This window comes from Gavia stellata, chromosome Z, assembly GCF_030936135.1.
Source record: "Gavia stellata isolate bGavSte3 chromosome Z, bGavSte3.hap2, whole genome shotgun sequence".
NCBI classification, from domain to species: domain Eukaryota; kingdom Metazoa; phylum Chordata; class Aves; order Gaviiformes; family Gaviidae; genus Gavia; species Gavia stellata.
Genome location: NC_082637.1, coordinates 81870841 through 81885197, shown reverse-complemented (window position 1 = coordinate 81885197; position 14357 = coordinate 81870841). Strand labels below are relative to the sequence as shown.

At 36.4% G+C, this 14357-nt stretch overlaps 1 protein-coding gene across 1 annotated transcript in view; it reads right to left on the bottom strand.

Moving 5' to 3' along the window:
• ATG10 (autophagy related 10) overlaps positions 1 to 13740 on the bottom strand; it is an 81273-nt gene extending 67533 nt beyond the window's left edge. The window contains exons 1-2 of the mRNA XM_059833425.1: positions 13615 to 13740; positions 8532 to 8651 (exon numbers count right to left, since the gene is read on the bottom strand). Of these exons, the coding sequence (XP_059689408.1) occupies positions 8532 to 8651; positions 13615 to 13740 (246 nt within the window). The remainder of the gene's footprint in view (positions 1 to 8531; positions 8652 to 13614) is intronic.
• Between the last annotated feature and the right edge of the window lie 617 nt (positions 13741 to 14357).

The following is a 14357-nucleotide window of genomic DNA, read 5'->3' as shown; positions in this document are numbered from 1 at the left end:
AAAGACAGACTGTACATTTATGAAATTAAATCACACTTAAAAATTATTTAATTAAATTTTAACTTGAAGAATTAACATTTTAAAGACTTCAGTGTGGATTTTTTTCTCTCGGTGTGCTAAAACCACCCATATAAATTTTTCAAAACAATTTTCTAGATGTCATGAAAAAATGCACTAAATGGAAACAAAATAACAGTACTTCTTTTTAATATCTATAATACAGGATCACCGGGCCAAATGAGGGAGCTTATAAGTAATTTTGTCAGTGGTATTACTAGGCTCTCAGATTCTGGGAAAACCATCTTCACGTACCACACTCTCAACGTGTGCTCCACAGGAAATGGAGATTCATTTATTGCAGAAGGAAGACGTTCTGCTGGGGTTACGCCATGCCTTCAACCATGGTAACTCTAAATGAGCTGTCACATTCAGTCACCAAATCTGAATTAGAGCACCTTTTTCTGTGTTTGATGTAGCATTTATTTGTCAATATTAAGCAACAACTCTGAATACTAAGATATCAGATAAAAACTTGAAATCACTGTATGATAACATCTAAGCTAAAAAGAAATCACTTTTGGAGGTCATACAACATGCTTCTTCAGCCCTCCCAAAAGCTTCATAATTAGTGTATATATTTGCTTTGATATAATTTCTAAGGTTTGTGAAAACTTACTAAGCATATCCTACTGGGTAAAGCAGAACAGCAATCAAAGAACGTCTAAGATACAGAATTAAGATCAGAGTGCCACCACCCACAATGATAGTCAAGCCAACAGGATGTCATCAAAGCTGTTGAAAACTAAATGTAACTACTGTTAACAAGATTTGCCAGGATACCAAAGCGACACACAGAGAATGATCTACAAAGGTCTGTGCGTGGGAGACAAAAACTTTCTATGTCTCCAGAACTTTACAGGAGCAAAAGCATTTAGCCTCTTCCATGAAGATGGAGACATCCCATCAATGAAGAAGTCCAGAAGTAGGACATATCTGGGATTCAAATTACTTCTGTCACACAGCATTCTTCCTTTATTGAGGTTTCTCCAGTTCAAGGAAGGGGTGTAATGTCTACACCAAAATTTCTTCCAGCCTTGATATTTCTAAACAATGTCATTCTTTTGCCAAGCCTTTTCATGTAGAACACAGTTAATAAAATCCGCACTAGAATATTTTCTTGTGGTTTAATAAAAGCTAATTCCGTTTTCAGATTAATATATTTTTAAGCAAAATCACAAGCATCTTCACTCCATTTTGCAACACACTTTAGATCTCCTTAGAATAAGTGGTTTCTTGACTTATTTTTGACAGTTTTCCATCAACAATTTGAGTTTCCTTTCTGTGACCTGGCATTTGAAAAGGTTTCTGGTACATATGCTAGACAATGAAGCATTAAGGCAATTGGGAAGATGGGGCCAAACACTGGCCTGGCTAACACAGAACTATGGGCACAAACATGTTCTGCGGCTCAATTAATACTGACTAGCAACATTTTGGGCAGCAGCACCAAAGAAAGAGCTCACTCCCGGGAGACCTAATGGAATTGGGATAGGAAGCCAAGAGTGATAAAAAGGGTGTGAGCAGATCTGAGACAAACTGAAATTAGAATACTTCCTTCCTATCAAAGCTACCAAAGCTTCCCACATAAGTTTTTCAAGGGAACATATTTTGGGCTGAATACAGATGCAGCATGATTTACTTCCCTTCTCAGAGTAACAGGAAAACGATGGAAAAGACTAGGGGTAAACTCACCTGTTTCTGAGCAACTGCACTGCTCTTAAGCTCAGATCATTCATTACAAACTGATATTTTAAGTGAGTATGTAATACTTGATTTTCTCCCTCTTTACGAAGGTCCTTTCATTATTTTCCGCAGTGAGTGCTGGATTCCATTAAATGTATTTACATTTTTCTCCTTAAGTACTGTTTGCTGGGTTTTCAACTCACATTTTTTAACCATCCAACAAATGCAATGGTTATGCAAATGTTTACACTGAGTTCATCTTATTTACTTTTCCACAAAAAAAAGAGTTGCTCTTAATTCTAAAAATACTGTACTTGTTTAGAGAAAAAATAATTAATAATTACTAAGAATTGTAATTTTATAGTTGTTATAAACTGAACAGCACAGCTGAACAGCAAATCACATGGTATTACAAAGCTTAAGAAAGATGTCAGACTCATTCCCACATTCTCCATCAGGCAGATCTTCACTAGCACTAATGAATGTCTGCCAGCAAAGGTGGAGTCCATGTAGAAGTAAATACATAACTTAATCAACACGTTTGTGAAGCTCAGTGCTCATTTTCCAAAGACAACATCAGGTATTAACAGACCTTCAACGTTCCCAACCTGCCCACTCCTTTATAAAGTAGCAATGGCTGTAGCTTCAGAAATGGTTCCATGCTGACTCACTTCTGCAATACCCAGAAGAGCTGAGACAAACCACACACAGAGCATTATTACTCCAAGTTATTGCTTCCCTTGAGCTATTTGAATAACAAACAAAAAGAATGCATAAAGTGAATCCAGATTTTCCTACTTTACCCTTTCAGAATATAAGCTGTTTGAGGCAGGAGGACTATCTTCATGTTGAATTTTGTACAATATTTTTCACCTTATCAACAGTTCACATAGTAATATAAGTAATTGTTCTGTCCTTGCTTAAAATGTGTCTTACACAGCACTTAACAAAAGCTGGAGCTGGATATAGCTGATGGTAAATACTAAAGTCTAGAATGAAAGGCATTGTTTCAGTGCAGTTGGCTACCTGGGCTCATAATAAAGTAAGTGAAATATGACTTTGTAGCATTTGATCAGTTTCAATCATAGCGAGGAAAAACCATTCTGTTCACTGTGTTTTACTTAGACTGGAAAAAAGAAGGATGATTGAAAAGGGAAAAAGAAAACACAAATATAGAAGGGTAAGATTCCAGTTTCAGTGGAAGCAGAGGCCACTGCCTCACACAGCCAAGATCTCAGTGCCACAGTATCCCTCAAAACCAAGCCCAGATTAAGTTCATCAAACTTATTACCTCCCACAGCTGGTCATCATTGCATCTAGTCTCAGTGAAGAGCTTCTAATGAACAACTTACATTAATCTCATTTATAAATTTGGGTAATACAAGGTTGTCAATATAGAAATATCTGAAACATGTTTCCACATATAAAATAAGTCATACAAAAGAAGACACAATTCCACATTCATTGATACAGACCCTGACAGATCTCTGGGCAGGACAGATTTATTTGTACCAAGAAAGAATATACACTGAAGATTGTTGCTGAATTAGCAAGAACACAGTATGGTGGTTACACAAGATTTATGCTGTCTGTGGAAAAGTATAGATGACACTCATCTGGCATAAAGTCAGGACAGCAAAGAAAGACAACAACTGATTCAATAAAAATACAACCAGAACAAAATTGCAACTTCAAAATTTTCAAATGGCACTGTGTGTTTGTATCAGTTCCTTGCTTTGCATCTCATGCTATTTTTATTCTGTTGGAAGATCCTCTAAAAGATTTATGATCTCTTCAGCTCATATCCTAGGGATTGAGTCCAGTCTTACTGGTTAGAAGAGTGTCCTCCACAAACTCGGTCAAAAGTTTATGGTTAGTCACGATGTCATTAGTAGTTTCTGTTTACCAATCTGGGCGTTAAAACAAACATCTCGATTAAACTAAATCTATAGAAATCAGAGAACGGCATCCAGAGGAACATTCTCAATCTTTTCCTAGTAAGATGACAAATCGAAAGACACGGTCTGCATAGAACAGGATCCCCAGGCACCTGGTTAGATAAATGGCTTGACAACTCAGTTACTGCCAAGTACAGAGAGAGAGAAACTTTCTTAAACTGCTCTAAGTCGATATCAGCATTTAAGAATACCTGTCTCCAGATACCCTGCCTTTATGTGGCATCTATGTGGGCATGAACCCTTTTTTTCATTTACCTTTATCTAAGCTTGTGTTAAGGGTCATTTCAACATAAAGAATAAAATCCAACTCGTGATGCTTATACTGTACTCACTTAAAGCTGTGAGCTTCTGACAGCTCCCAATACCCTATACAGTCCTCATATGAGTTCATAAGGTAATTCCTCTACTGCCTAGGACAGCTCAGGAATTAGCACGAGCATATCTGCAAACTAGCAGATATCAAAGGTTCACTGACATGACAGTATGAGTTCTGCAGGCTTGCTGATGAGCTGAAGAAACGATCAATCAACTATTATGTGCAAGGCAGAGAAGCCTTCGTGTTCCAGAAAATGGAAAACCTGCTTCATACTAGATAACATGCCAGCTTGCTGCAGTAGACCACAGTGGATCCAAACCTGTTCTTAGCCTCTGCTGTATTCCTGCTGGTCCTACAAAGCAGGCTGCGTCCCCCTACAGTAACTTACTGCCAATCAGCTGATCCTTAGTATCTCACAATACCTGCAATACAGGAACCTCTGTGCAAGTAAGCAGTTCCAACACGAGCTGGAATACAGCAACTTGCACCACCATCCCCCAAAAAAGGGTGGTACTTTGACATACTAGCATGTGCAGATCCATTACACGTATTGACCGTGACTGCCGGTTCACACAGGCGACAGCGTTCCACTGCATAAGCATGCCAGAACCAATGTAAGGATTTCAATCAAAGCTTACACCAATGTCAATTGCTCCACCAGTTTATCCTTAAATCTTTCTCTTTTTTTTGAGTTGCTACTTTCCAAAATACAGTCCTCAACTAAGTACAAGCTTTACCAAAGTGAAATCTCGGCCTCAGTGAAGTCAACAGCAAAAATTACTACTGTTTTTTATGAGCTCAGATCCGTATTTTGTTGTATGAGATTCACATGACAAAACACAAGCATCTACATCCAGGTTAACCATCTAGCTTCCCTTGATCATCACTGAAGAAAAACAGACACTTTTAGACTCATCTTCTTCTAGAGAAGACATCTAAAATAGGTTGACTGATTTATACCCAAAAACGCTTTTTTAACTCCTCAGGCTGAAACAAAGATTTAAGTGACAAGCTCTATATTGCAGATATCTAAAATAAGCAGAAACAAACCCACACAGAATTTTATTCTTGGTTTTCAGATGAAAACACAACTTGTGCAAATCAAACCAAGCATACCACATAATACAGACTGCTCTGTAGAAAAGACCACAATACATAGTTATTCATCACCCCTTCACCAGGAAGACTCCAAATATTTAGATACCAGACAATAAGGTTACAAGTTGGAAACGTTAACTGTCCAAATGACCAATGAGCTGAAATAAACTTTTTAAATAATTTGACCAGGTTCCCTGGGCATCTCATAAGATTAGCTCATTTTTGATACTGTGATAACTGATAATTGATTTTCTATAACAAAGTTACTTCAGCTATTCTGAGTATTTTCTGCACTGTATCATTACACCTCAGTATCTCTTCATAGATTAAAAACAAACAGAACAGTAATAATTTTGCTTCTCTGAAGTTTTCTGTATATCCTCACTATGGGTAACTTTCCTGTGGTTCCCTCCAGCTTCAAAAATTTGTCTCCTAATTTTCACCTTGCCTGCCAAAACTAACATTCTATTTGTAATCTCTGAACTGGATTCCCAGGAACAGGAGAGGAAAATCTTGTGGTGTCTTATGCCCTGTCATATACCACAGTACATTTTTTTCCTTCTCTTTTTGTCAACACTGCTTGTTCCTAACAATGGGTATTGATTACTTGGACCTTAATTTCCTTCGTTTTCCTTTCTTGCTGTTCCTAGTTAATTATCTTACATAAAACTATGCGTCATATCTTCTACCACGCCTTGAAGGAGATCAGACTACAGACAGCTGGAAGTATCTCAATAAGACACAAATAGTAGAGATACAATATAGAAAAATCTGGATCACAATAGTAATTCTAAAACTGAAGACTGTGACATATGCAACTATCAGACAATGGTCACAATTTTCCAAAATAAATTAAAATTCTTATCTAGAACTCCCTTAGACTTCAAATGTATAAAAATAAAATCTATACATTTTCTAAGGAAAAAAAATGCTAAATATTGAAGACATATAACCAGTAGAAACCTTTCCAAGTTCTACCAAGACCACAACGTTTGCTGAACTCTTATTACTCAGAACATATTTCAATAACTTACTGAAAGAGACTGCAGTAACTCCTTAACACCATGTGATATATGGGTGCAACATGTATTTTTACAGAAACAAAACCTATTTAAATAACATACTGTTAGAACAGTGCAACAGGACTCTCACATTCAACATCTGTGGAAAAGAACATGCATCTTATACATGCACCACTGTGCTTGAGCAAATTTATCCCCTCCATCTTTCTCCTTAGTGTTAAACATATAGTTTTACTTTATGTATCCATAGAAAATTTCATTTTCCAACTTGTTGGTGTGCTTCTCCCATTTTCTAGGTTAAATAACTTTAAGAGCCTGATTACCCTTCAGTTCAATGAAGAATATAAATTTGACATAACCTCTGTTAGGCAGTGAACATTTTGGAGAGTAAACTCAATTTTTTTCTTATGCATAACCTCATGTCTTACAACCTACATAATTTTCTAAGACCTTTCCCTTTCTTCACACTTCAACTTTACTGCTACTACGCAACGTGAACAAAGGCTCCTTCTCAAAGAGGACCAGCTAATGTTCAAGGTCCCTTCCAATCTAGACATTTCTACAATTCAAAACATAGAACTCTTCCGCAGTATTTCAAGAGGTAATTATTAATACCAGTATCTTAATAAACCACAGAGTTTGGCCTGGAATCATATTTCAGTATATTAAAGACTCTGCTTCAGTGTGTTACAGGCTCTGAAGCCTTTTTTGTGTTGTGATACTTTTTCTATAGTTGATATGTCTTTCCAGACGAAGGACTCAACAGTTTTTTAGAAGATGTTCTTTTAAAATACACTCTGTAATGAAGACTCAATTCATTATAGAAAAAAGTTACTATCATCAAAAGCAATTTTGAATATAAACAGTAATCTGTTCTTACAAGTCAGGACTGAAGTGTACAAACACTGGCATAGTGACAATCAGGTAACAATCTCTAAAGCATTGATATTAGCCTTCATTTTAAGAAACACTATAATTTAAATTAAAGGAAAACTTAAAATGCTTTAGCTACCCTTCAGATGACTTACATACTATGCTTCTAGCTGGTACTTATCAAACAAATGCAAGGTAATGATTCTAAAGATCATATGGATTCCAATTCGTACCAGAGCTGGTGTATCAGAAATAAGGCTGTAAAATTTTCCTCATTTTTTATTAGTGGATTGAACAAGTTCTCTTATTGGGAACAGAAACATGTCTTCTTTCCAGCTTACTTGTGGCATTTGAACGCTAGCTGTTCCTCATGGCACTCTGAGGGACCAAGGTGCTGCTTCAGTCCAATCCTGTACTTGCACTGACTAGCCAAACAGAACATGAAGATCTGACTTCTACCTGCCAGCAAAAGTCATCTTCCATCTAGCCAGCCATCTGCTTTCACAAGATTTTTAAGAAACAAATACTTTTTGATATTCACCCCTCTTTAAAATACAGCTGGAACCTGTGAGCGATCTCAAAAACAACTAACAGCATGATTGTTTTAAGTGTCATTTCCTTTAGAAACCAGGCCAAAAGACCTCAGTTCAGACCCTGCACTAGAGTCTCTGTGGAGGGGGAAAAAAAAAAAAAAAAGGCAGCATGCTGATGAAAAAAGAAAAGGAATTTTTGCAGGAAACGGCAAATGGAAAATATACCATGTCCATCTATTCAACGGTTTATAATGTATAGAACACATTGTTTTCAGTCAATTTTATAATCCAAGATTTCTTTTCATATTGATGGTAACAACATAATAAGGGACTGAATTTCTACTATTTGTATCTTGATTAGTCAATAATCTGGAGGTCTAATGCAGAATCAAACAAGTAAATAATTATTCAGATCAGTTCACCCTGAGTTTAATGAACAGTTTTCATTTTCTGGAATAAAGAAGTTTATTCTCCTTCAAGAACACCAATCTATTTTATTTCCCACCAAAAAAATCACTCGCTGTTTTAAGTTAGTTCTACAGTACAGAAGTATACACTGAGTATAAAATTCTTATACACAACTTAATTATTCAGTAAATATCACTTCAAATTAATATTAACCTCAAAGTTTTCTTTATTTTTTTAGTTAATATTTACCTTTAAGATAACTAAATCTTGAAACTTAATCTTTTTCCACAAAAATGTACGTTTCCTTAATGTTAGTAAATCAATGTGCAAAGAAACACTATCCTACCATGAGGAAAATATATACATAAAAGATGCTGGAGCCTTTCCATTTCCTCCCAATTTTCATCACCAATATAGCTGTACACCTGAATGAAAACAACTGTAGGAAGAATAATTAAAAGTCACTCGTAACTTAAGATCTGAAATCTTTCTGGAGGGACTTAATTTAATAGTATAGTATTTTTAAAAATCCTGTTTCTGATTTATTTTATAAACACAAAAGTCTAAAATCTGTACTTACTTCAACATGTGTAAATAACGTTTGTTCAACGTTATCATTGTTTTTCTCCTTGAGATCTGGTGGGATGTTTCTATTTCTTACTTGCAAGTGTGTTTTACTAAGATAACCATCACCAAGGTCCTGTGTTCAGAAAACAAGAAAGAAAAAAATTTTCTGTAACCAAAATGCTAAATGCTATCACTGTTCTAGAAAACAAACAGACGATGGTATTTAGGCATAAGCTCCAAGTCTTTTTACAGGCACTGATGACTGCACTGCTTTTCAGCATCTTCTCACAGGTAGTTTACACTAGTTCTTGGTGTTAAAGGAAGTCAAAGACTTGAACAGTAAAAATAAATCTAATGTATTTTTTAATTTAATAAGACAACTGCTACCTGGGGATCGGGATGAGTGCCAAAGATCTGGAAGACAATGCACTAAGGTCATGAAGAGATGAGCAGCTATTAACAATTCTGACCTGTCCATTTCAAGCAATGCATTCACACCAGTATAAACTTCCCAATTCTTGATAAATTGGTTTATTTTTGCTCTGTTCCCCCTCTAACTTTCAAAAGTTCTGAAAAAAAACCACAAAACTTCAGAACTTATGTGTGCAGAGTCACAATTTGTTCCCTTCTCTTGATCACCTCTGAGGGTCAAATGTAAGAGAAAACAGACAAAGCTGCACCTTCTCCCAGTTCCTTTTTCTCATTCTGCTTCCCAGGCCACATGGTCTACTGTCGTAAAAGGCCCTTGTGGAATTTCCGAGTGGTAGGAGAAGGTTTTAGGAGCTTTCCCGCCTTGCTGACCTGACTATCTGCACACATATATAAACATTTATTTTTTTTTAAGCAGAAATAAGAGGAGAGAAAAAGTTTAGTAACAGATCACTGGAAAAACATACACTCTGAAAGGAAGGAAGAGTATGCAGAACACAAAGAACAGGAGATGCATGTTAAGAAGTTATTTTTCAAAGGAAACAAATAAATTGGGGTTTTATTAGCTGTTTCATTATGTTTTATTTTAGACAAACACAGAAAGCATACCCACAACATCTGATGAAAAAGGATTCTATTCAGAACAGTCTCCCTACAAAATTCATTAAAGTAGCATTAAATTGATTGACAAGACTGCAAATTTAACTATAATTTAACTCTTTGGTTAATCTGTCATTGCTGACAGTTTATTTCATGTATTCATTTCATGTATTCTGACCTTTAAATCAACATGTGTTTTATTCTGATACACCAGTTCTCTCTTTTCAAGGACACTGTAGAATATATGTACCTCTAAAATCTGCTATGGGCTATTTGTTTACTTTGTTCTTACCAAGCTTCACACCTGATAAAAAGCAATAATCCTCTCTACATGTATTTTTGCCCATGAGTTTTTCAGCATGAATCATACTATGAGCAATTACCTTGCTCGTAACTTCTCCTACTGCATGTCTTATTTTCTTAGTACATCTCATTAAGAGCATGACTCCACCAAACTTTTCTGGATGTCCTGGCCGCAAAACCAACTGCACCTTGTGCAATGAAGAATCAAGCACACAGAGGACAACAGTGACAGAAAAATTAAGCCTAACTTGGTGATACAAAAGCCACTTCACTCACTCTCAACACTCTCTGCCAAGCCTCTCCTTGTGGAGCTTCATGCTAGTGTCAGCAGGAGTAAAGCTACCTGCATTGGTATTTGGCCCCCTAAAAGCAGCACACAAAGTACTACAGCCACCCACAGAGGTAAAACGCCCCAAGGCACAATAAGCTTTGCTACAGAAGGGTTGGATATAGCACTGACCTCCCTGAAACAGTTCTTCCTGTCAGCAGAAAGGAGCCAAGCTGCATAGCCTTTGCATTCTACAGTATTCGAGGGCCATGGAAAAGTATCTACGGATAGCGGGAAACGTGGAGTTAGCAGCCTCTGTATTTGCTAGCTGTATGTTAGAGGCTAGAAGAGAGGTGGCAGGAAAGAGAAGCATACCTCCTGTCGCGCTCTCTGTAGTGTTATGTATGTTGTACACTTTTGCCCCCATAAGTAAATCAATACTTTAGCAAGGGCTTTGATCACATTAATGTGGAAAGAGAGTCCATTTCTACTTCAGTTGTCTTGTGAGTATCATCAGCAAAAGTGAATTGATACAGCCTTTGATATGATTACCTAGATTAACCTAACTAAATATGAAACAAACATAAAACAGAAAGCAAGTGGGGGGCAGCCTTCACAGCCAGGATTCAACTATCCATCCCTAACAACAGCACTCAAGTTTAGCTCCATCAGGTCCTACAGTAGAGGTGCTCTTGGCTTTTTTACAGCTTTCTTCTGGGAAAAAAAAAAAAGCATATCATAAAAATAACATAGGTTAGAACATTTCACTTACAGCTATAAATACAGGGTTTTGCTTGGGCCATGTGAGTTTATGCCACAAGAGCCAGCTCCACAAAAACAATGAGTATTTCATCGTCTAAATTTAATCTCTACAGAAAACACAGGAATACAAGAACACAGTTCTACAAGCTTGGTTTACTTGTGTGGTCTTATTGCTATCAATGGGTCTATTCACATGAGTATGGAATAAGGAATGGGATCCAAGTGCATTACATCAGCAAAATTAAGAGCACCCCAAACTCCCCACAACAAACATGGTAAAAAAGCAAAAAGACAATGAGACATCTCATTAATGAAAAGCTTCCTTCCCAGACTACATATTATAGATGGACGGTGTCAATGGCCAGGTTTTTATCACACACTGAAACCACAGAGTTGCCAGCTTTGCCCATTAAGAAAAAAAACTCTTACAATTTTTTTATATGTCAGAACAAAAATCTATCTCATTCTGCTATTTCCAGCAAACCTTCTTATTTCACAGAAAGTTCAAATTTTGACCCGTGTATTAAATTCCCAATCGAAGCTCAGAGCATCTTTCTTTGTTGAATAAACCCTCAAAAATATAGCCTTGGACTGAAATCTAAAGTTTCAAATGGTTGCCTGTAAGAAAGGATGCATTGTAACACTTGGCTAATATTTGCACTCTTTTAAAAACTTCTAAACAAAATGCATCTAAGGCCAAAATCCTGCTTCTTACTGAAATTCTGTTTTATCTGTGATGAAAGGGTTACGAATGCTAATGTATAATTCTTATGTAGAAATGATGGCATACATTTATTCCAGACTTCTTGCATTTCAAAATAGTACAAGCATGATTTTTCTCCCAAAAATCCATGAAAGCATGGGAAACCACTAAAGCCATTAAAGTAGCAAAAAAAAAAAAAAAAAAAAGCTAGAGAAGTAAATTTTCTACAGCAGACCAGCAGAAAGAAAAAATACACAGACAATAATGAGTATCCCAAACCATCCATTATTGAAAACTGGTCAGAGAAGCAAGAGAAAATATGAAAAGCTACATTGCCTGCCCATCAAAAAAAGTGTGGCAAAAAGAAATCTCAGAACAGTGTGGATATATTATTAGATAGAAACTACCAGAAGCATTCTTGCAAATATTCAAAACATTTCTGTTGTTATTACAGAGCTAATACAAATTATGTAGCTGTAACTATTATGAAGTTTTCATTTCAGCAGTGGTTAAGCAGGACATTAGCATGAGGTGGCTATCATTAGGTATTTTTAAATCAGTACGTAAGAACTGCTGATTTTCTTTACGTCTTCAAGCACTATGAAAGTTTCAGAGAACTTTGGAGAAAGCCTGCATATATCTTGATATACTGCCTAATTTGTGTAACTATACACATATTAGCTTGACAACATCCCAAGCAAAATAACAGAATACGTCATACAGAATTCAGTAAATACAGAAATATATAGAGTAAATGCAGTTATTTTTTAAGAAAAATACATTTTGTCAGGGTAACTTAAAAAGATGTTTTGTTGATAAACATAATAGTCGTAACAATATACACTCAGACTTCCGTAAGATAACTGTTGATTCCAAAAGCAGAAATTTAAAAATTAAAATAATCCTACACTAATCTGACACACACTAAAGGCTGAAAAAATGATTAATTCACAGATCTCAAATGTAACTTAAAAATGGGGAAACACCATAAAATTTATAAGTGATTCTAACGGGGTCCTGTGAGACTAGTCTTGGCCCCACGCTACTTAAAATTTTGATTAATGACCTAGAAACAATATGTAATTATTTTTGGTGAGGTTTGAAAATTATGGGGAAGCAGCAAATAATGAGGATTGATCATTAACAGAGACAGATTTTTCTGGTTGATGTATACTACTAACATGTATTTTAATACAAAATATTGACAGACATCCAGTACAAAGCCTATGTGCTATTTCAGCTGAAAGAGTTAAAGTAATCCTTGGATATATAACCACAAGCACTTGCCCAGAGTAGGAAGGTTTGAATTTCACAGTGATACAACATCCGTTGTCTAGTTCTGCCCACAGTTAAAAAAGGATGTTTATATACTGGACAGGATTCAGAGGAGATCCACAAGAATGATTAAAATATTGGAAAACACATCAAATAGTCAGGGAGCTCATGATGTTTTGCTTTTACAATGACAAGGTTAAGGGACAAATTGATCTGAAACTAAAGTACCATACCAAAACAAGGAGAATTCTGATAAAAGGGTCCTCAGCTTAGAAGACAAGGTACGGCTACCAATGGTTGGAAGATGAAGCTAGGCAATTAAGATTAAAAGTAACACTTTTTTTTTTTTTAATTCAATTTTAAGCATAGCCAACCATCCGAAAGGCTTGTTGAGAGCTGTGACTGTTTCCCCATCATTGAGAATTCTGCAAATGAAGACTGCATAGCACCTTAAAAGACATTTTCTAACCAAAACAGAAATCATCTCAGGTAATCCTACCCCTTTGTTACACAAGTTCACTAGACCATCTGAGCAGCTGTTTCTGGATTAATGAACCCTATCCAATACACGTACTGGCCTAAATCCTCATGCAAACCACCTATGCACTATTTTGTTCTTCCACCAGCTGTGTAAAATGCCATTTATTTCATGTGTTGTAAACCCCCCCCTTAAAGGATGTTCCAGCTTGTGGTGGTTGTCAACAGCTCAAAAAGGCCAGCAAGGGTTTCTAAAAATTAACACTATGATTATTTTACCTTGCTAGTTCTCCATTCCCAACCATCGCCTATCTGTTGTGAATGTTTAATAAATTCTTCACAGTACTGCTTGAATCTTTTTTCTTCCAAAAAGAAGTCCTCTTCACCTGCCATGCTACAGGACATCTGCAGAGCAAACTAAATGTTAGTACTGACAGATAAAACAAACACTAAAAACTTGCACTGATTTACAGCAGTTGAACAGTAAAATAACAAAGCACTGGGGAAAAAACCTGTTTCTTTAAGTAAAACAAAGACATGTTTCTTCAAGTACATTAGAGACTCACAGATACAGAGAATGGATGAGGTTGGAAGGGACTTCTGGAGATTGTCTAGTCAAATCCCCCTTCTCACAGCAGGGTCAACTACAGCAGGTTGCTCAAGATCGTTTCCAGTTGGGTTTTGATTATCTCCAATGATGGAGATGCCACAACCTCTCTAGGGAACCTGCTCCAGTGTTCAATTACCATAGCAGTAAATAATTTTTCTTCTGTTTAAATGAAAAAATTTATGTATCATTTTGTGCTCATTGCCTCTTGTGCTTTCACTGCATAGTACTGAAAAAAGTCTGGCTCCATCTTCTTTATTCCTTCCCATCAGGTATTTTTACACATTTATAAGATCCCACTGACCTTTCTCTTCTCCAGGCTGAAGAGTTCCAGCTCTCTCAGGCTCGCCCCATATGTCAGACACACTTAACCATCTTTGTGGCCGTTCACTGGACTTGCTCCAGTGTAGCGTTA